At 44.6% G+C, this 21014-nt stretch overlaps 1 protein-coding gene across 1 annotated transcript in view; it reads left to right on the top strand.

Moving 5' to 3' along the window:
- Window positions 1-2822: 2822 nt before the first annotated feature.
- Window positions 2823-21014, top strand: part of tacr2 (tachykinin receptor 2) — a 70414-nt gene continuing 52222 nt past the window's right edge. The window contains exons 1-3 of the mRNA XM_072239705.1: window positions 2823-3196; window positions 14734-14928; window positions 20548-20698. Coding sequence (XP_072095806.1) covers window positions 2823-3196; window positions 14734-14928; window positions 20548-20698 — 720 coding nt within the window. The remainder of the gene's footprint in view (window positions 3197-14733; window positions 14929-20547; window positions 20699-21014) is intronic.

Consider the following 21014-nt stretch of genomic DNA (forward strand, 5'->3'; position numbering starts at 1 on the left):
ACACTTCTGCCCCGATTATTCTAAACACTGGTGCTCCACAAGGATGTGTCCTCAGCCCCCTACTCCACTCTCTGTACACTCATGAGTGTGTGGCCAGATTCGGCTCTAACTCCGTCCACGAGTTTGCAGGTGACAGCATGAGAGTATTTGAGATAACTGTATCTCAAATAATGATAAAGCGGAGTACAAGAAGGAGATTGAGGAGATAGGAGATGGTGTCATGACAACAACCTTTTCCTAAATGAAAGAGCTGATTATTGACTTCAGGAAGGGGTGTGGTGCACACGAGTTTACTTCTGTTAACAGTACTGAGGTTGTGAGAGGTGAACGTTACCCTAGCCTGTCTTGGTTCAACAACATAGACACCATGGCCAAGAAAGTTCACCAATGCCTCTTCTCCCTTGAGGTTAAAGAAATACGGTACATCATCAATATTGATCTTTACCAATTTGTATCAATGCACCATAGAAACTATCCTTTCTGAACGTCATACTGGTTTAATGTGGCAAATGCTCTGCCCGTGACTGCAAAAGACACAGAAATGCTACAAAATACTAATAGGTTAACGTAATGGATGGGATTGGCTTGAAAGATGGAAAATAATGATAAAATAATCATGTTACAATTAGATAGTGGGAATAGCTAGCAGAATGATATAAGGCTCAGCACATCACGGGAACCAGACTCCCCTCCATAGACTTTGCCTATAATTCTTGCTACTTCAGAAAGTAGCCAGCATTAAAGACCCCACCCACCCTGAACATTCTCTCTCCTTCCTCCTCCCATCAAGCAGTAGATGTAAAAACCTGAAGACATGTACCACCAGAGTCAACAGCTTTTACCAGACTACTGAATGTTCCCTGGTACCGTAAGATGAACTCTTAACCTCACAACCTATCTCGTTATGATCTTGCACCACACTGTCTATGTGCACTGCACTTTCTCTGTAGCTGTCACACTTCATTACGCATTCTGTTATTGTTTTTCCTTGTACTACCCAATGCACTGTGCTTGGAATTGACCTGCATGAACAGTACGCAAGGCAAGCTTTTCACTGTACCTCGGTACACGTGACAATAATAAACCGATTCCAATTTCAGTTCCAGATGTGAGGCGATTGGATGGTGACTTAGAAGCTGCTGGAGGAGATTTGTGGGTCATCACAGCCGCTGGGATAGTTGTTAGCCTCCCCGGCTACTGGGATGGTGACCAAAGCCTACCCATTTGCTGGGATAGGGGGCTGAGTCTCTTCAAGAGTCAGAATAGGGGGCTAGATGTTTCCCAAAGCTGGAATATTAAGCTAGAATTCTACAGGAGTTGGGATGGTGGGACAAGCCTCAGTGGGAAAGTGAATTGGTTCACTTTGGGTCCAGACGGCATTCTCTTGTTCCTCTGAGATTTAGGCATAGTGCCTTGCTGTCTTTGGGCTGGACAGTGGACTGGGTTTCTCCAAGTCCTGACAAAAGTGACTACAGCCAGGATCAGGCCCTTTGGCCCATCATGTCTGAGCTGAACACAATGGCACTCCAGTCCCTGCAGGTTCATCTGACACCACTATCATAACTGCCTCCACTACCACCAATGACAGCTCATTCCAGGCACCCACAACTCTCTGTGTAAAAAGCTTGCTCTGCCCACCTACACTAGGTAAAAGGTACTGCCCATCTACTCCATCTCTGCCCCTCTTAACTTTGTAAACTTCTGTCAGGGTTCCTTCCACTCAGCCTTTGACACTTGTGAGAAAACAATCCAAAGTTGTCTAATAGCACCAACCCTCTAATCCCGGCAAACGTCTTCTGAACCAAAGCCTCCACATACTGAACTTCAGCTGGAACCTGGGCTAGTTGAGTAATACACACAAAATGCTGGAAGAACTCAGCAGGTCAGGAGCCAGAATAAGGTGGTGAGGGCAGGGTGAGGAGTGCAAACGTGTCAGGTGATGGGTGAGACCAGGTGAGGATGAAAAAAAGTCCAAAAGGCCTCTGCCCAAATCGTCGATTTATTGCTCTCCATGGATGCTGCCTTACTTGCCGAGTTCCTCCGTCATTTTGAGATTTCCAGTCTCTGCAGACAGACTCTCCTTGTGTTGGTGGTTTGCTCGGATAGTTGGCTGTGTCTTTAGTGAGGCTGGTCTCTCCCGGTGTTGGGAGAGTGGGACTGGTCTCCCTGGGTGTTAGGAGAGTGGGTCGGTCCTTTCTGGTTGTAGGGGGAGAGGGGTTGGTTTTTTTTCCCGGTGTTTGGAGGATAGGGCTGGTCTCTCCGCATGTTGGGAGAGTCCGCCGGTCTTTTCCGGTGTTGGAGGAGCGAGGCGTGTGTCCTGCACCTGTTGAGGCAGTGCACCGGTTGCAGCCGACTACTCACACAGCAGAGAGTTTCTCTCCAGCTCCCGTGCAGGTCGGCTGCTCCGTCGGCAGTCTGGGCTGATTCTCCGCGTCTGCTGCAAGTTCCAGCTGCCGGGGGAGTTGGCGGCTCTAAAGAGTGTGAGCCGATACAGTGGTCTGGGACATCGGTTTCATGACCGTGGTCTCCGGACAACAGGCTGGTTTCCTTAGGTGCCGGGAGAGCGGGTTGGTTTTCTCCAGCTAGCGGACTGCAGGCTGCTTTCTGCAGGAGCTGCGTTTCTCCCGCATTCGGGATAGCGGGCTCTGTCTCCACGATGGCATTATGAGCTGGCCCACGAGTTTCTGTGGAAATAGTCGAAATATTAGCGTTTGTAAACTGTAGGCTGGCGTTCACTCCCGGGATCGGACGGCGCGTGGTGCGCGACTGAAGCTGCCCGCCGGTGGGTCCGAACGCCCGGGCTGGGGGAAAAGGCAAGAGCCATGGAAGCCGAGCTGAATGAGACCGTTCCCTGTACCAATGAGACCCTGGGCAACGTGTTTGTCCAGCCCACATGGCAAGTGTGCCTCTGGGCAATCGCCTACTCGGTTATCGTGCTGACGGCGGTGTGCGGCAATGTGATCGTCGTGTGGATCATTCTGGCGCACCGGACAATGCGAACTGTCACCAACTACTTTCTGGTGAACCTGGCGGCGGCGGACGCTTCCATGGCTGCCTTCAACACCGCTTTCAACTTCATCTATGCCGTTCACAATGACTGGTACTTTGGTCTACACTACTGCCGCTTCCAGAACTTTCTGCCCATCACAGCCGTCTTCGCCAGCATCTACTCGATGACTGCCATTGCCTTGGACAGGTAAGGTTGGCTGCGCGTCGTCTACAAGGGCGCGGCGGCAGGGTCTCTCCTCACGGGAGAGTAGACCAGGACGGAGAGCGAGCTGCTCCCTGCGTGAGCAACAGACTCAAAATGCTGGACAGCCTCAACTGGCCGGGAAGTATCTATGGAGGGGAATAATCAGTCGACGTTTTTGGACTGGAAAAGAAGTGGACCGAAGCAACTTCCAGTCCCAATGAAGGGTCTCGGCCCGAAATGGACTGTTTATTCCCCTCCATCGATGCTGCCTGACCCCTTGAGTTCCTCCAGCATTTTGTGTGCGTTGCTCAAGATTTCTAGCATCTCTGCAGAATCGTCGGCGTTCCTTTCACGCACTCCGGTTAGTTTAAACCTCGGTTGCTGGGTGTTTAGTTCTTGGAATCGCTTTCCGTCTTTGTTTAAAGTGAAGAGACCACATTCTGTAATTCCACCTCAACAAGGACTTCCTTAATGATTTCTTATTTTGCTAACCTGGCGGATTGGATTTCAGAGGGTGGAGATAGTCACGGAGTCGTGCACAGGGGCATATCGAGTCGTGAGCCAGCTCGTAATCCCTTCGGCCCAACTCGTCAATGCTATCTGCCCTCAGGTGTAAACGCCGTTTGGGCGGGTTCCTCGTTAGTTACTTTCGTGGGTTTCCCTTTTCTTCGTTTCAGTGAAATGATCTCCGTGAAGTAACCCCCGGTTATTCGGCGCGATTCAGCTGACAGCAGATTGGCGCCTCCACAGCTCCGTTTTATCACTGTGGAAATGGTAGTAAGTTTCTTGGCAAATAGTAACGTCGGAACAGTAACGGGTGAGCCGGTGGATACGTTATGTTCGGGCTTTACGAGGGTTTACCGTAGCATGCCAGGAGGTGCTGGTATTCAGAAGGGCCTGGCCATTCTGTCACAGATATCACTGCTGTAGCCAGCGACAGGAATGGTGTGGCGAGCTTCATTGAAAGGGGAAAGGAATAGGAAAGAACACATCTTACAACGATTCTGCAGCGCCTTAGTGAGATAGCAGTCCCATCTGAGAACGACTAAAGAAAGCGATCTAGCCCGTCCCTTCCATTGAACCAAACGGAACTTCCTTGCCAGCTCCCAGGGAGCAAACCCATTATAGTAAAACTCCTGGTCTTCCAGACTATTGAGTGGTGTTAACGACCCAACACGTGCATTTAGTTCATTCTTTTTAGATATTGCTCGGCATTAAAGCAAACATTGTAGTGAGGCTGCTAAGTTTAAACAGAACACGGGATTCAGCGTGCTGGTCAGTGTTGGAAAATGCTGGGGCCCCAACCTTTGCACTCACTTTCAGCCCCTTTCGCTGCCACACCTTAGTTTGTTACCCGCTGTTGCTTTACAAACTCTGTTGAGTATTTTGGTACAGTAGATGCAAACGGTTGTAGAGGTGGTACAGTGATGTTGTATATTTGGAGTTCTAAAAGGCTTTTAAAACGATGCCATATAATAGGCTTTAATTCTTTCGACCATGTCTGCTGGATCAAAATAGCACAGTGGCGTGGATGCAATATTGGCCACTGAAATAGAGAGAGGAGTGTTGTAAATTGTAAACACAAAATAATCTGCAGATGCTGGGGTCAAAGCGACACTCACAACACGCTGGAGGAACTCAGCAGGTCGGGCAGCGTCCGTGGAAAAGATCGGTCGATGTTTCGGGCCGGAACCCTTCGTCAGGACTGTAGGGGGAAGGGGCAGAGGCCCTATAAAGAAGGTGGGGGGAGGGTGGGAAGGAGAAGGCTGGTAGGTTCCAGGTGAAAAACCAGTCAGGGGAAAGATAAAGGGGTGGGGGAAGGGAGGCAGGGAGGTGACAGGCAGGAAAGGTGAAGAAGGAATAGGGGAAAACATAATGGGTAGTAACATAGAAACATAGAAAATAGGTGCAGGAGTAGGCCATTCGGCCTTTCGAGCCTGCACCGCCATTTATTATGACCATGGCTGATCATCCAACTCAGAACACCGCCCCAGCCTTCCCTCCATACCCCCTGACCCCCGTAGCCACAAGGGCCACATCTAACTCCCTCTTAAATATAGCCAATGAACTGGCCTCAACTGTTTCCTGTGGCAGAGAATTCCACAGATTCACCACTCTCTGTGTGAAGAAGTTTTTCCTAATCTCGGTCCTAAAAGGCTTCCCCTCTATCCTCAAACCGTGACCCCTCATTCTGGACTTCCCCAACATCGGGAACAATCTTCCTGCATCTAGCCTGTCCAATCCCTTTAGGATCTTATACGTTTCAATCAGATAGTGTGTGTGCCACGCGACAGTGAGAGTAGGAATGCGATGAGGTGGAGGATAAATGCGTGGCTGAGGGATTGGAGCAGGGGGCAGGGATTCAAGTTTTTGGATCATTGGGACCTCTTTTGGCGCAGGCGTGACCTGTACAAAAAGGACGGGTTGCACTTGAATCCTAGGGGGACCAATATCCTGGCAGGGAGATTAGCGGGGGCTACTGAGGTGACTTTAAACTAGAATGGTTGGGGGGTGGGAATCAAATTAAAGAGGCTAGACGTGAGGAGGTTAGTTCACTACAGGGGGATGGGAACCAGTGCAGAGAGACAGAGGGGTGTAAAGTGAGGGTAGAAACAAAAAGTACTATGGAGAAAAGTAAAAGTGGCAGGCCGACAAATCCAGGGCAAGCGTTAAAAAGGGCCACTTTTCAGCATAATTGTATAAGGGCTAAGAGAGTTGTAAAAGAGCGCCTGAAGGCTTTGTGTGTCAATGCAAGGAGCATTTGTAATAAGGTGGATGAATTGAAAGTGCAGATTGTTATTAATGATTATGATATAGTTGGGATCACAGAGACATGGCTCCAGGGTGACCAGGGATGGGAGCTCAACGTTCAGGGATATTCAATATTCAGGAGGGATAGACATGAAGGAAGGGGAGGTGGGGTGGCGTTGCTGGTTAAAGAAGAGATTAACGCAATAGAAAGGAAGGACATAAGCCGGGAAGATGTGGAATCGATATGGGTAGAGCTGCGTAACACTAAGGGGCAGAAGACGCTGGTGGGAGTTGTGTACAGGCCACCTAACGGTAGTAGTGAGGTCGGAGATGGTATTAAACAGGAAATTAGAAATGTGTGCAATAAAGGAACAGCAGTTATAATGGGTGACTTCAATCTACATGTAGATTGGGTGAACCAAATTGGTAAAGGTGCTGAGGAAGAGGATTTCTTGGAATGTATGCGGGATGGTTTTTTGAACCAACATGTCGAGGAACCAACTAGAGAGCAGGCTATTCTGGACTGGGGTTTGAGCAATGAGGAAGGGTTAATTAGCAATCTTGTCGTGAGAGGCCCCTTGGGTAAGAGTGACCATAATATGGTGGAATTCTTCATTAAGATGGAGAGTGACATAGTTAATTCAGAAACAAAGGTTCTGAACTTAAAGAGGGGTAACTTTGAAGGCATGAGACGTGAATTAGCTAAGATAGACTGGCAAATGACACTTAAAGGATTGACGGTGGATATGCAATGGCAAGCATTTAAAGGTTGCATGGATGAACTGCAACAAATGTTCATCCCAGTTTGGCAAAAGAATAAATCAAGGAAGGTAGTGCACCCGTGGCTGACAAGAGAAATTAGGGATAGTATCAATTCCAAAGAAGCAGCATACAAATTAGCCAGAGAAAGTGGCTCACCTGAGGACTGGGAGAAATTCAGAGTTCAGCAGAGGAGGACAAAGGGCTTAATTAGGAAGGGGAAAAAAGATTATGAGAGAAAACTGGCAGGCAACATAAAAACGGACTGTAAAAGCTTTTATAGATATGTAAAAAGGAAAAGACTGGTAAAGACAAATGTAGGTCCCCTGCAGACAGAAACAGGTGAATTGATTATGGGGAGCAAGGACATGGCAGACCAATTGAATAATTACTTTGGTTCTGTCTTCACTAAGGAGGACATAAATAATCTTCCAGAAATAGTAGGGGACAGAGGGTCCAGTGAGATGGAGGAACTGAGCGAAATACATGTTAGTAGGGAAGTGGTGTTAGGTAAATTGAAGGGATTGAAGGCAGATAAATCCCCAGGGCCAGATGGTCTGCATCCCAGGGTGCTTAAGGAAGTAGCCCAAGAAATAGTGGATGCATTAGTGATAATTTTTCAAAACTCGTTAGATTCTGGACTAGTTCCTGAGGATTGGAGGTGGCTAATGTAACTCCACTTTTTAAAAAAGGAGGGAGAGAGAAACCGGGGAATTATAGACCGGTTAGCCTAACGTCAGTGGTGGGGAAACTGCTGGAGTCAGTTATCAAGGATGTGATAACAGCACATTTGGAAAGCGGTGAAATGATCGGACAAAGTCAGCATGGATTTGTGAAAGGAAAATCATGTCTGACGAATCTCATAGAATTTCTTGAGGATGTAACTAGTAGAGTGGATAGGGGAGAACCAGTGGATGTGGTATATTTGGATTTTCAAAAGGCTTTTGACAAGGTCCCACACAGGAGATTAGTGTGCAAGCTTAAAGCACACTTTATTGGGAGTAAGGTATTGGTGTGGGTGGAGAGTTGGTTAGCAGACAGGAAGCAAAGAGTGGGAATCAGATAGTAGAAGGAGACGGAACCATGAGGGAGGTGATAGGCAGCCGGGGGAGGGGGCAGAGTGACATAGGGATAGGGGAAGGGAGGGGGAGGAAATTACCGGAAGTTGGAGAATTCTATGTTCATACTAAGGGGCTGGAGACTACCCAGACGGTATATGAGGTGTTGCTCCTCCAACCTGAGTTTAGCCTCATTATGGCATGCTAAATTTCTCCAGCGTGTTGTGAGTGTTGGAAGTTGATTTTTCAGAAGAGAACATTTAGCGATGGATAATGAGGACATGTATTTAAGTATTAATATTGTTTCAATGCTGCTCGCTTCTCCTTTAGTGATGAATTTAAAGGATTCAATTCTGTAGTTTTTCTGCAATACTACAATGCCTTATCCCTGGCATCACCCCAAAAATCTCTTTTTACCTCTGCAGCTGAATCACAATCAGTATTATTTTAAGGTTTAGTGTGCCGTTCCTAATTTTTTTTTGTATTCTATGCCTTATTATGTAAAACTAAAGACCATGTATGTTTCTATAATATAAACAGAAATATTAAATGCTGGGTTCAGTCATCAGCAACTGTAGAAAGGGAAATGGAGTGATACTTCAGGCTGAAGACCTTTTATCAGAACCTATTTTTATAAATGCTTCTGTAACAGGGAAGTGTATGGTCATGGGCTTTGGTTGAAGGAATAAAAGTGCATACTATTTTCCAAGCAGGGGGTGAATTCAGAAATCAGAGGCGCAAAGGGACTTGGGAGCCCTAATGCAGAATTTCCTAAAGGTTAACTTGCATGTTGAGTCAGTAATAAGGAAAGCAAATGTAGTGTTAACATTCATATCGAGGACTAGAATATAAAAACAAGAATGCAATGCTAAGGCTTTATAAGGCATAAGTCAGACCGCCTTTGGTGTATTGTGAGTGGTTTTGGCCTTTTATCTAAGAAAAGATGTGGTGGCATTGGAGAGTGTCCAGAGAAGGTTCACGAGAATGATCCTAGGAATGAAAGGGTTAACATATGAGGACCATTTAATGGTTCTGGGCATGTACTTACTGGAATTTAGAAGCAAGAAGGGGAATCTCATTGAAACTCATCAAATATTGAAAGGCCTAGATAGAGTGAATGTGGAGAGGATGTTCCCAAAAGTGGGAGATTCTAGGATGAGAGAACAAAGCCTCAGGATAGAAGGATGTCCTTCTAGAACAGAGATGAGGAGATGATGTTGTAGACTTACAGACTGAATGGAATACTGCTTGTGACGATAGTGATACGGGAACGGTCTAAGCCTGAAGTGTAAGGAATAGCACCGATTAGTTCATGCTGTTTCTGCAACTACTTATTATTGATAGTGAGGAACTATCCCTTCCATTCAACCAGCTTCTGCTCGGTTTTGGGGGATCATGAAACTTCAACAGAAGTTGGAAAGGAATGGTAAGACAAAAGCAGGAGGTGGGGAAAGCTGTGGTTAGCGCAATGACAGTTCAGGGCAATGGAACTTGGGGTTCAAATCTGGCACCCTCTGTAAGTAAGTTTGTACGTTCCTTCCTGTGGGCGCATGTGTTTCCTTCAGGTGCTCTGGTTTCCTCCCACAGTCCAAAGTCTTACTGTTAGTAGGTTCATTGCTCATTGTAAATTATCCTGTGATTAGGCTAGGGTTAAGTTGGTGGATTGCTGGTCAGTAAGGCTCGAAGGGCCAGAAGGGTCTATTCCGCACTGTATCTCTAAATAAACAAATAATCCTACAATAATCTCTACAACATTTGTGCTGACGGGTGCGATAGTGTCTCCGATTGCAATGGCTACAGATTGTTCGGGAATTTCACTGAGGGTGATGGTGGAAGAGTGAAATTACTAAATTAAACTTTCTAAGAAAAGTATGGCAAGGTGGTTAATTTATGTCACCTGTTATATTTGCAACCTAATGAAAATTATTGGGGTGCCTGACGCCTGTATTTAAAGTGAGTGTCAGTAGGTTGAGGAGCTCGGTGCAGAGTTGATGAGCTGGAGTCTGAGCAGATCCAACTAATGCAGAACAGTGCAGGAGGGATTGTTACTGATTCCATGAGGTGTTCACATCTCCCTGAGATTAAGGACTGTAGAATTAGTCAGTCAATAGGGATTGGAGGAAATGACTAAATAAAGGTAGTTACAGGGGAACCAGAAGATAGATTTACAGGAATTTCAGTTCTTCCACACTGGGATTGTTTCACTGGAGTGCCGGAGGCTGAAGGGTGTCCTGCTAGATGTTTATACAATTATGAGGAGCCCAGTAGATCAATTGTGCGAGTGGACAAAGGAATGACAAAGCAAGGATAGCAGTGTGAGCTGTATGGAAGGTGGAGAGAGTTCAGGTGAATATAGACAGGAGAAGGATGTGGCATATTTAATATAATGTAGAAAAAAATGAGTCTTCTCACTTCAGGAGAAATAAGCTTAAAGCTGGGGTACTTTGTAAATGAAATGGGTTATATATGTTCATATTCAGTGGGATATAGGCGTCATTGTGTATGTATTACTGAAAGTTAGCATTCATGTTCAGCAAGCATGTGGTCTGTTGGGCTTCTTTGCAAGTGGACTTGACAGCAAGAGTAAAGATACCTCTGTCCAATTATATATCAGCTTGGTGAGGTCACCTCCTGAATGTAGTGCAATAGAAGGAATGCAGGGACAGTTCACCAGGCTGATTGATTGGTTTGTGGTTTTGTCATATGGTGAGTGATGAGGTAGACTGGATCAAAACTCCCTGTAGTTTGGTCATAAAGTCACAGTATTACAGCAGTGAAGCATGCTGTCAGTCCACATGTCCATTTCCAATCTGAGATACCTAATACACTGTCTATTTCCTTACATATGATCCCTATCCCTCTGTTCCTTTTCTGTCCTTGCACCTGTCCAAATGCTCTTTAAATGTTGCAATAGTATGCGTATCCATCACCTCCTCTGGCAGCTTGTTCTATTCACCCATATCTATCTCTCTCTCTCTCTCTCTCTCCCCCTCTCTCCCCCTCTCTCTCCCTCTCTCTCCATCTCTCTCCCTCTCTCTCCCTCTCTCTCCCTCTCTCTCCCTCTCTCTCTCCCTCTCTCTCCCTCTCTCTCCCTCTCTCTCCCTCTCTCTCCCTCTCTCTCCCTCTCTCTCCCTCTCTCTCCCTCTCTCTCCCTCTCTCTCCATCTCTCTCCATCTCCCTCTCTCTCAAACCTCCCCCATGATCTGCTGTTGATATTTCTTCTCTCATTTTAAATTTATGTCCTTCAGTTTTAGACTCTCTAATCTTTAGAAAAGACTCTAACTCTATCCTATTTACATCCCTCATAATTTTATAAACATCTATAAATTCACCACACGGCTTCCAGCTCTGTGCTGAGAACAATCCCAGCCTAGCCAATCTCTCTTTTTAACTCAAGTGCTCCATTCCAGGCAACAACTTGTGAATCTCTCCTGTACTTGTTCTAGCACTACGACATCCTTTCTGAAGTCTGGCCTAAGCAATGTTCTCTACAGCACTGGCATAATGTGCCAACTCTCATACTCAATACCTCTGCCTGTGAAGGCAAGCAAACTAAGTTGGCCAGGTCCCAGACACTGGTGAGTAGCTAGTGATGTTCCTTTGTACAAGAAGGGAAATAACATTAATGCTGGACATTGTAGACTGGTAAGTCTGATATCAGTGGTAAGGACTGGAGAGGATTTATGAACACTTGGAAAACCATGGCCTAATTGAGAATAGTCAGTATGGCTTTGTGCAGAGCAAGTCACTCAGCTGAGTTTTTACAGGTGATGAGGGTGATCGATGAAGCTAGAGCTGTGGATGCTGTCTACGTGGATGTTAGTAGGTGTTTAGAGAAGTCCCTCATTGGCGACTCATCCAGAAACTTAAGATGCATGGAATCAAAGGTGAGTTGGTGTTTGAATTCAGATTTGGCTTGCCCATACAGGACAGAGTTTAGAAGTCGATGGGTTTTACTTTGGCAGGGTCTATGATTGGTAGTGTTCCTCAGGGATCTGTACTGGGATCTATATATGTCTGGAATGGAAATGTGGATGGGTGGGTGGGTGGGTGGGTTGGTTAGTAAGTTTGCAGCTGATACAAGTTTTGGTGACATTGTGGATAGTGTACAAGATTGCCAAAGGATAAGTGGGATGTACCATTCAGGGCCCCAAACAGTCCTTCCAGGTGAGGCAACACTTCACCTGTGAGTCGACTAGGGTGATATACTGCGTCCGGTGCTCCTGATGTGGCCTTTTATATATTGGCGAGACCCGACGCAGACTGGGAGACCGCTTTGCTGAATATCTACGCTCTGTCCGCCAGAGAAAGCAGGATCTCCCAGTGGCCACACATTTTAATTCCACATCCCATTCCCATTCTGACATGTCTATCCACGGCCTCCTCTACTGTAAAGATGAAGCCACACTCAGGTTGGAGGAACAACACCTTATATTCCGTCTGGGTAGCCTCCAACCTGATGGCATGAACATCGACTTCTCTAACTTCCGCTAAGGCCCCACCTCCCCCTCGTACCCCATCTGTTACTTATTTTTATACACACATTCTTTCTCTCACTCTCCTTTTTCTCCCTCTGTCCCTCTGAATATACCCCTTGCCCGTCCTCTGGGTCCCCCCCAACCTTGTCTTTCTTCCCGGACCTCCTGTCCCATGATCCTCTCGTATCCCTTTTGCCTATCACCTGTCCAGCTCTTGGCTCCATCCCTCCCCCTCCTGTCTTCTCCTATCATTTTGGATCTCCCCCTCCCCCTCCAACTTTCAAATCCCTTACTCACTCTTCCTTCAGTTAGTCCTGACGAAGGGTCTCGGCCTGAAACGTCGACTGTACCTCTTCCTACAGTTGCTGCCTGGCCTGCTGCGTTCACCAGCAACTTTGATGTGTGTTGCTTGAATTTCCAGCATCTGCAGAATTCCTGTTGTTATAAGTGGGATGTAGATCATTTGCAGATATGGGCAGAGAAATGGCTGATGGAATTTAATGCAGCCAAATGTGGGATGTTGCACTTTGGGAGATCCAAAATAAAAGGGACAGTGCACTTTTAATGGCAGGACCACTAGATGTGTTAATGTACAGAGGCATCTTGGGGCCCAGCTCCATGGCTCCCCGACAGTGGCTGCACAGACTGACAGGGCAGTTAAGAAGGCAAGCTCACTTTTATTAGTCAAGGCACTGATTTGAAGAGTTAGGAAGTTATGTTGCAGCTTTATACAACTTGCAAACGAGCACATGAATTTGCAGAGATTGGAGGGATACCGATCATATGCAGGCAGTGGGGGTTAGTTTAATTAGACTTCATTCAGTTAATTGATTCCACAAAATGTTGTGCCTGAACTGCTATACTGTTCTAAGTGACTTCTTGACTATCCTATACACTTTTGTAGCCAATTTCAGGTAGGAATGAACTTGCACCCCGAAGTCTCTCTGTACATCAAAGCTTCTAATATCTCTACTGTTTACTGCCTATGTCTGACAACCCAAACTGCATTACATCATGCTTCTTTGGATTAGCTTTCTCTGCTACCACAACAAGTGACTTTCCAGCTGATCTGTCCTTCAGTATCCTTTCACAATCTTCTTTACTATCTTCTACCTAGTTATCAGGTCACAGACATTCTCATTCAAATCATGTATACATCTACGACAAACAACAAAGATCCTAACTCCAATCCCTATCGTACACCATTGGTTGCAGACTTCCAATCAGAAAAACAAGACTTATCCTCTGCCTCCTATCACCAAACCAATTTTGGATCTAGTTTGCCAAAGCTCCTTGGATCCCAAGTGTCCTAACTTTCTGGACCAAACTACCATGCAGGAGCTTGTCAAAAGTCTTGTTAAAGTCATATAGTGTGGAAACAGGCCCTTTGGCCCATCTCTTCCATGTTGATCTTATTGAAGTGTCCAAACTCCGTTAGGGGTCTAACGAAGTCAATGCAGGGATTATATTTCCCTTATTTGTTGTATGTCGTAAGGGATTTAGGGGTGGGGAGGAGAGGGGTGTTTGCAGTCCCAAAATAAGGGGTCAGTGCATTCAGGATGGCGAATCTTTGGAATTCTCTATCAAGGGAATCAATGGATTTGGGGTTAGGTCTGGAAATTGCCACCAAAGGATCAGCCATAGTTTTATTGAATGGTAGAACAAGCAAGAGGGGCCAAATGACAAACACCTGCTTCTGCTTACTATGTTCAAGGAAAGTGGATAAACAAATAAACAATAAAGGAACATAGAAGATAGAACATTACAGCACAGTGAAGGCCCTTCGGCCACAATGTTGTGCCAACCTTTTAACCTACTCTGATTTCTTTTAATCTACTCTAGCAAGCTTATTGAAGGTTTAGGAAGCAAGGATCAGACAAGGCTCTAGACAGGAAGGAGCTGAAGAATGGAGGAAAGGAGTGGAAAAAAATATTGGTTGCTTAATGAATTCAAGCAACCCAGGCCATGTTTTTTTCTTATTGCTGCCATCAGGAAGAAGGTACAGGAGCCTCAGAACTTGCACCACCAGGTTCAGGAACAGTTACTACCCCTCAACCATCAGGCTCTTGAACAAAAGGGGCTAAATGCACTCAATTGCCCATCCATTGAGATGTTCCCACAACCAATGAACTCACTTTAAGGACTCTTTTATCTTGTTATTTCATGTACTTGTTAGTTATTTATATTTGCATTTGCGTTTGTTGTCTTCTGGTTGATCTTTAATTGATCCTGTTACAGTTATTGTGCTATAGATTTGCTCAGTATGCCCACAGAAAAATGAATCTCAGCCTTGTACACGGTGACATACATATACTCTGATAATAAACTTTACTTTTAACTTTGAAGCAGAGTGAGAATAGTTAATTTGGATCATAAATAAGTCTGATGAAGAAGCCGGTTTCTGTGATGTGCAATCTCTGCATCAGTGAACTGTGGATAGTAATATGCACTAGTAAGAAATGCTACATAACACTTGTTCTGCTTCACTGTACAGATACATTGCCATCATCTACCCCCTGAAGCCGAGACTTTCATCCAGCTCAACGAAGATAGTGATTGTTGTCATTTGGCTCCTGGCTCTGGCCCTAGCCTTCCCACAGTGTTTTTATGCTCGGATAGAGTACTTGGGCAGCAGAATCATCTGTATAGTGGACTGGCCTGGAGACATTGGAGGACAACATCAACTGGCGTAAGAACCTATTTGTCAGCTCCCTGTGCTTCTGTTACAATGCCATTTGTGAAATTGAGGGTTATTTTTAGAAGTTAATTTCCACAGGCGAATAAACTCTTCTTGGGCTTCCAGCTGGGTACAAGTATCAATTATAACCGACATTTCAATGACAAACTCTGCCATCTCCTTCAGGGATGATGCCTGGCATGTCTAGCCCAGTGGTATTTATACCCCAGTAATCCATCCCTCCTGATTGGTTAGTCCTCATCCAATCAGGTTTCTGCTCTCCCACTTTGTTTGCAATGGAATTCCAGTTCTTACTTAGAGTGAGACCTTCATCTTTACTAAAATCCTTTTCCTCTAGTTTTATTTCAATGGCTTCCTTTACCAGGTGGTCCTAAAAGCAATTGGCATTGCACAGAAGTTTTCCGTAGGTTCAGAGGACAAGAACTGCTGCAAATCTGTTTACAGATTTCATTTTAGAATAAATGCTTTCTAGGTAAAGCACGTATGCCCCTGTTTTTAGATTTAGTGGGGAAAACGTTTGAAGAATTAGGGCAGATAACTTTAGAATTTCAAATAAAACAGCTGCTGTAAGTCTAAATAGAAACAGAAAATACTGGAAATACTCAACAGGACAGACAACACCAATGTAAAGGGGAACATAGTTGTTGATTCAAATCGAAAAGCCTAAATCAGAACTGGGTAGGAGCCAAAAGAAGATTTCTCTGTCATTCTGTGTAATTTCCTCCATCTCCAAATGGACTCTACCAAAAACAACATCCTTCCCAACTCCTCTCTCTGCTTTTCATCGGGATCGCCCCCTATGTGACTCCCTTGTCCACTGGTCTCTCCCGACTGCTCTCCATCCTGGCAATCCTCCTTGCGAGCAGGACAAGTGCTACACCTCTTCATCATCACCATTCGGGGCCCCAAACTGCCCTTCCAGGTGAGGCAACACTTCACCTGCAAGTCTGTTGCAATCACCTACAGTATCGAGTGTTTCCAGTGTGGCCTTTTCTATATCTGTGATACCTGGTGTAGATTGGGGGCTGCTTTGACAAGTATCAGTGGTTACCCACTTCAGTTCCACTTCACTTTATTCTGACACACGTCCATGGCCTCTTCTACTGCCAAACTCAGGTTGGAGGAACAACACCTCCTATTCTGTTTGTGTTGTCTCCAACCTCATGGCATGAACATCAATTTTATTTTTTAAAATTTTATTCTCCAACTTCCAGTAATTTCTTTCTCCTCCCTCCTCTCTTTTCCCGTTCCTCATTTGGTTACCTTCTCACTCCTACTCTTCTTCTCACCAGCCCCTCTGGTTCCCCTCCTCCTTAGCTTTCTTCCGTGGTCTACTGTATCTCCTATTAGATTCTTTCTTCTTCAGCTCCTTACCTCTTCCACCAATCACCTCCTAGCTTCTTACTTCATCCTCCCTTCCCTACCCACTCGCCTTGCCTGGTCTCTCCTATAAGCTGGCAAATTGCACTCCATCCCCCATCTGCTTCTTCTGGCTTCTGCCCCCTTCATTTCCAGTCCCGATGAAGGGCCTCAGCACAAAACATCGATTGTTTATTCCCCTCCATAGATGTTACCTGACCTACTGAGTTCCTCCAGCATTTTGAGTGTGGTTGCAACAGAAGTAGGGAGTGAGAGTATGCTGGTGGGGAATGTCTCTGACAGAGTAAAACAAAGGGGATAATGACAATATGATATAAACAAGGTTGCCTGACCTTCGGACGATGCTGAGGGAGGAGGTGTGTACAGCAGAGGAGTGGGCTGGGAAATGGAGATGGGTGGGTGGGTGGGGGAGGAGCAGGCAAGCAAAGAATCACAGAGAGAGCTGTTCCTGCAGAGAGTGGGAAGAGGGTAAGATGTGACTTGTGGTGGGATCACATAGCAACTGGTGGAGATGACCAAGGATGTGAGGATGTGGATATTTGTGGGTGAAAGGTAAAGACCAAGGGACGTCTATCTCTGTTCTATCTGGGGAGAGGTGAGTCGGAGGAAATGTGAGTGGGCTGCATCGGTTTTGGTAGAGGCAAAGCCGTGTTACCTGAAAAAGGATGACATTTCAGAAGTCCTGGAACAGGAAGTCTTAAAGCAGATGTGATGGAGAAGGAGAGAAAGGAGACAGAGTGGAAAGAGATGTAGTGGAGCTAGTTGTGGTAGTTAGTGGGTTTATGGTAGATAATAGTGGATAGATCATCTCCTGGGGTGGAGAGCAGGAGATCTGGACAGAAGTCAGAAATGGCCCAGAGGGATTTGAAGTTAGCAGCAAAGGTGGTAAAATGGGATCAGCAGCAATGTGGTTATTGACTTTGCAGAAGGAGGGTTGGGAAGGGACGTCAAGGTAAGACTGTAACAAGGACTATTAATGTAGTCAACAAAATGACAAGGGTAGCTGGGATCTATCTGGGTTCCCATGGCCACACCTTTAAAATGGGAAGAATCAAAAGATAAGTTGTTAAGGCTGTTTGAACATAAACTTCTTTTCCCCAAGCTTTGACCATTTAAAATGTACCTGCTTTTCTCTTTTGGACTCCAAAACCAATTACCATGTTTCCATTTTCCCATCTGCCAGGTTTTAGACATTTGTTCAACTTGTCTCTATTTGCCTGAAGCCTGTTTAAGTTCTCGCTCCAACTCACAATTCAATCTAGTTTTGTAACACCAACAAGCTTAAAAGTGAATCCAAATCAGAATCAGGTTTAATATTACTGGCATACTGAATGTCATGAAATTAGTTGTTTTGTGGCAACGGTACATTGCAATACATAATAACAAACAATAAATTACAATAAGACATATATATGATATGTATATTATGTATATATATAAAGTAGCAAAAAAGAAATTTCATGTCACATGCTGGTGATAATAAACCTGATTCCGATTCTGAGAAAACAGAAGTAGAAAAAGAGAAAAAACAAAATAGAAAGAAAAGAAACATTTAATTGACATTTAATTCTGTCTGTCAAATCACTGAATAATTGGAACTAAGGACAAGTCAGTACACTGTGATACCCTTGTAATTTGAACCAGCTAATCTGAGAAAGGTCCAGTTATCACCACTCAAATCAAGTCAAGTTTCTTGTCATTTAATATATACATGTAAATATAATATATATAACCATATAATGTATATAGAAACGAGACGTTTCTCCAAACTAGGGTGTAGGTCACAGTAGTACAAATAACACACATGACATATGATAATTTATGAAGGTAAGGATAAAATCTACAGATGAATCACACACAAATAACAAACTAAAGTGCATTAATATTAAATTTTGTAAGGTACAGAACAGATTAACCCATGACACATTGAGTACAATGCGGCAGGGAGTTCAGAAGCCTTATGGCCTGGGGAAGAACCTGTTTCTCTTCCTGACAGTTCTTATTTTTATCCAAATTAGTCTCCTGCCTGATGGTTGCAAGTCAAAGAGGATGCTGGATGGATGGGTGGGATCCTTAATAATACGAGGGGCCCTGCGTATGCAGCGCTCCTGATAAATGTCCACATGGATGGTAGACAAACTCCAATGATCCTCTCAGCTGTTCTCTCAGTCCTTTGTAGGGACTCCTTGCTTTCTGTCTGTTAACTCATTCTAAACTTACAACCTACTGATGGTATTGGGCTGAAATGATTTTGTAAGTTCCTTAGAACTATGTTAACTGGGAGAACAAATGTCCCAAGGGATTCAAGTAAGTTTGTCTGCATCACACATGAACAAAATTGCCTTCTTGTGTCTGATTCTAGACAACTTCAATCTTGCCCATCATTTCAATGTGTTATTCATCTGAATTAAAATTCCATTGCTGTAACATACTGTACAAATTTACAGGCTTCTGACCTTTGTCAAAACTACTGAAATTTCTGATACAACTGGCCTATAATTGACTTACTATGTTCTATCTATCACTTTATCAGTAAACAGGCTTGCCTGTTCATTTCCAATCAATTTTGCAGGTGCTGTATTTGTAACTTTCTTTCAATCTGCACCTCAGACATGCTGGGATTAAACATAAACTTCACAGACAGACCCCACTAATAAAACCATGTTTTATTGGCAAAAAATAGTAAAACCTTTCTCAATGATTTTGTCATTCTAAGAGCTGTGAGTCTTCGTTCTGCTCATCACCAGGATGTGCGCTTAGTGGGTTAACCTTTAATTCTGTGGCAGAATGTACAAAGGCGAATCAATGAAACCTGTGTGTGAGAGTTTTTAAAGTGGAAAGAAAACCTGTTGTACTGGGGCAGTTCCACTCTCTGTATCGCAGAAGACTGGGTCAGGTCGTACAAACAAACGTCACAAACTGGGGTCTTCCTTGGTTGCAGTGGATGACCATGACACCTTCTGTACCTTGTCAAGTGCTTCGCTCTCCATGGAGCATTGCAGTACCTCCTTCCTGGCTGTTGGATCGCTCTGTAGATCTCATCCGCCCAGCCACCGGAGCTGACTTTGCGTGCTAGGACAGGCATAAGACCATAAGATATAGCAGCAGAATTAGGCCATTTGGCCCATCGAGTCTGCTCTGCCATTTCATCATGGCTGATCCATTTTCCCTCTCAGCCCCAATCTCCCGCCTTCTCCCTGTATTCTTTCATGCCCTCCCTGACTAATCAAGAATCTTTCAACCTCTTTTGGCCTCTGCAGCCACCTGTGGCAACGAGTTCCACAGATTCACCACTCTCTGTCTAAGATAATGCCTCCTCACCTCCATTCTAAGGGAATGTCCCTCTATTCTGAGGCCACGTCCTCTGATCTTAGACTCTCCCACTAAAGGAATCATCCTCTCCACATCCATCTATCGAGGCCTTTGAAAATTTGATAGGTTTCAACATGGTCACTCCTCATTCTTCTGAATTCCAGTGAGTATAAGTACAGAGCCATCAAATGCTCCTCAGTCTTGGAATCATTTTCTTGAACCCTCTCCAAAGTCAGCACATGAATGAGACATGGAGAGTTGAGAGAAAGTTTGTACAAAGTATTCAAAAATCTTTACTGGCAGTCTATGAAACCTTTATATTGTTGTGTCCCAGCTAAGAATAATGCATGGGATTCAACCCTTAGATTGTTGATGGCCTTAAAGTAATAATCATTCTTTGCTGCCAATATGGATGTGGACTTCCCTCCATTGAGGACATTTACAGCAGCAGGTGTGTAACGAAGGCCTGGAAGATCATCAGGGACACCGGTCACCCCAACCATAAGCTGTTTCAGCTGCTTCCGTCTGGCAAACGGTACCGCAGCATTAAAGCCAGGACCTACAGGCTACGGGACAGCTTCTTTCTACAAACCATTGGACTTATAAATTCACATGTTTATACATTGTGACAGAGTCATAAAACAAAGGTTTTTACTCTCTCACATTGTGGGATGGATATAAGGTTTAAATAAATTCAAATTTTAATTACACAGATGGCAATCAGAGCACAGGCCTGAGTGGAAAGTATCTGGTAAATTAGATTCCACATTTCCTACCTTTCAGCCAGTTTCTTATCCATTTTCAGAATTCACTCTCAAACCACGAAGCTCTGACTTTATGTAATGAGCTCTCATGACAATCTTTGCAAATCTCTTCTGGAATAGATTTGTCACCATCGTTGATGATTGTGTATTGCAGGTACCAGCTGGTGGTGATAGCATTGATTTATCTGATGCCACTGATAGTCATGGGAGTCACATACACAAAGGTGGGATTAACACTATGGGCCAGTGAAATACCTGGAGACTCAACAGAGAGATATCATGAGCAGCTAAAAGCAAAACGAAAGGTTTGTGGCAAAACTCATAACTTGTTTATAGAAGATGAATATTGTATAGTATTATTTAACCAAGCATAAGACTCTTTGTTCTACCATGGGCTCACAAAATTGGGACAACACAAAATTGTTATGGTTTATTTAACCTGATCGCTAAACTGTTACAAGTTAATTGCATTTGATTGTGGGCTTAAGGAGAAGCATTTCTGCCAAGGTTCTCTGAATATTATCTCTCACTGTGGAGAGATTAGGAAAGGATGGTGAATGGTTTACTGGTATCACAAAACCCAACCAATCTAACCAACGGATCTATTTGTTGTAGCAGAAT

Source organism: Mobula birostris, chromosome 21 (assembly GCF_030028105.1).
Source record: "Mobula birostris isolate sMobBir1 chromosome 21, sMobBir1.hap1, whole genome shotgun sequence".
Classification (NCBI taxonomy): domain Eukaryota; kingdom Metazoa; phylum Chordata; class Chondrichthyes; order Myliobatiformes; family Myliobatidae; genus Mobula; species Mobula birostris.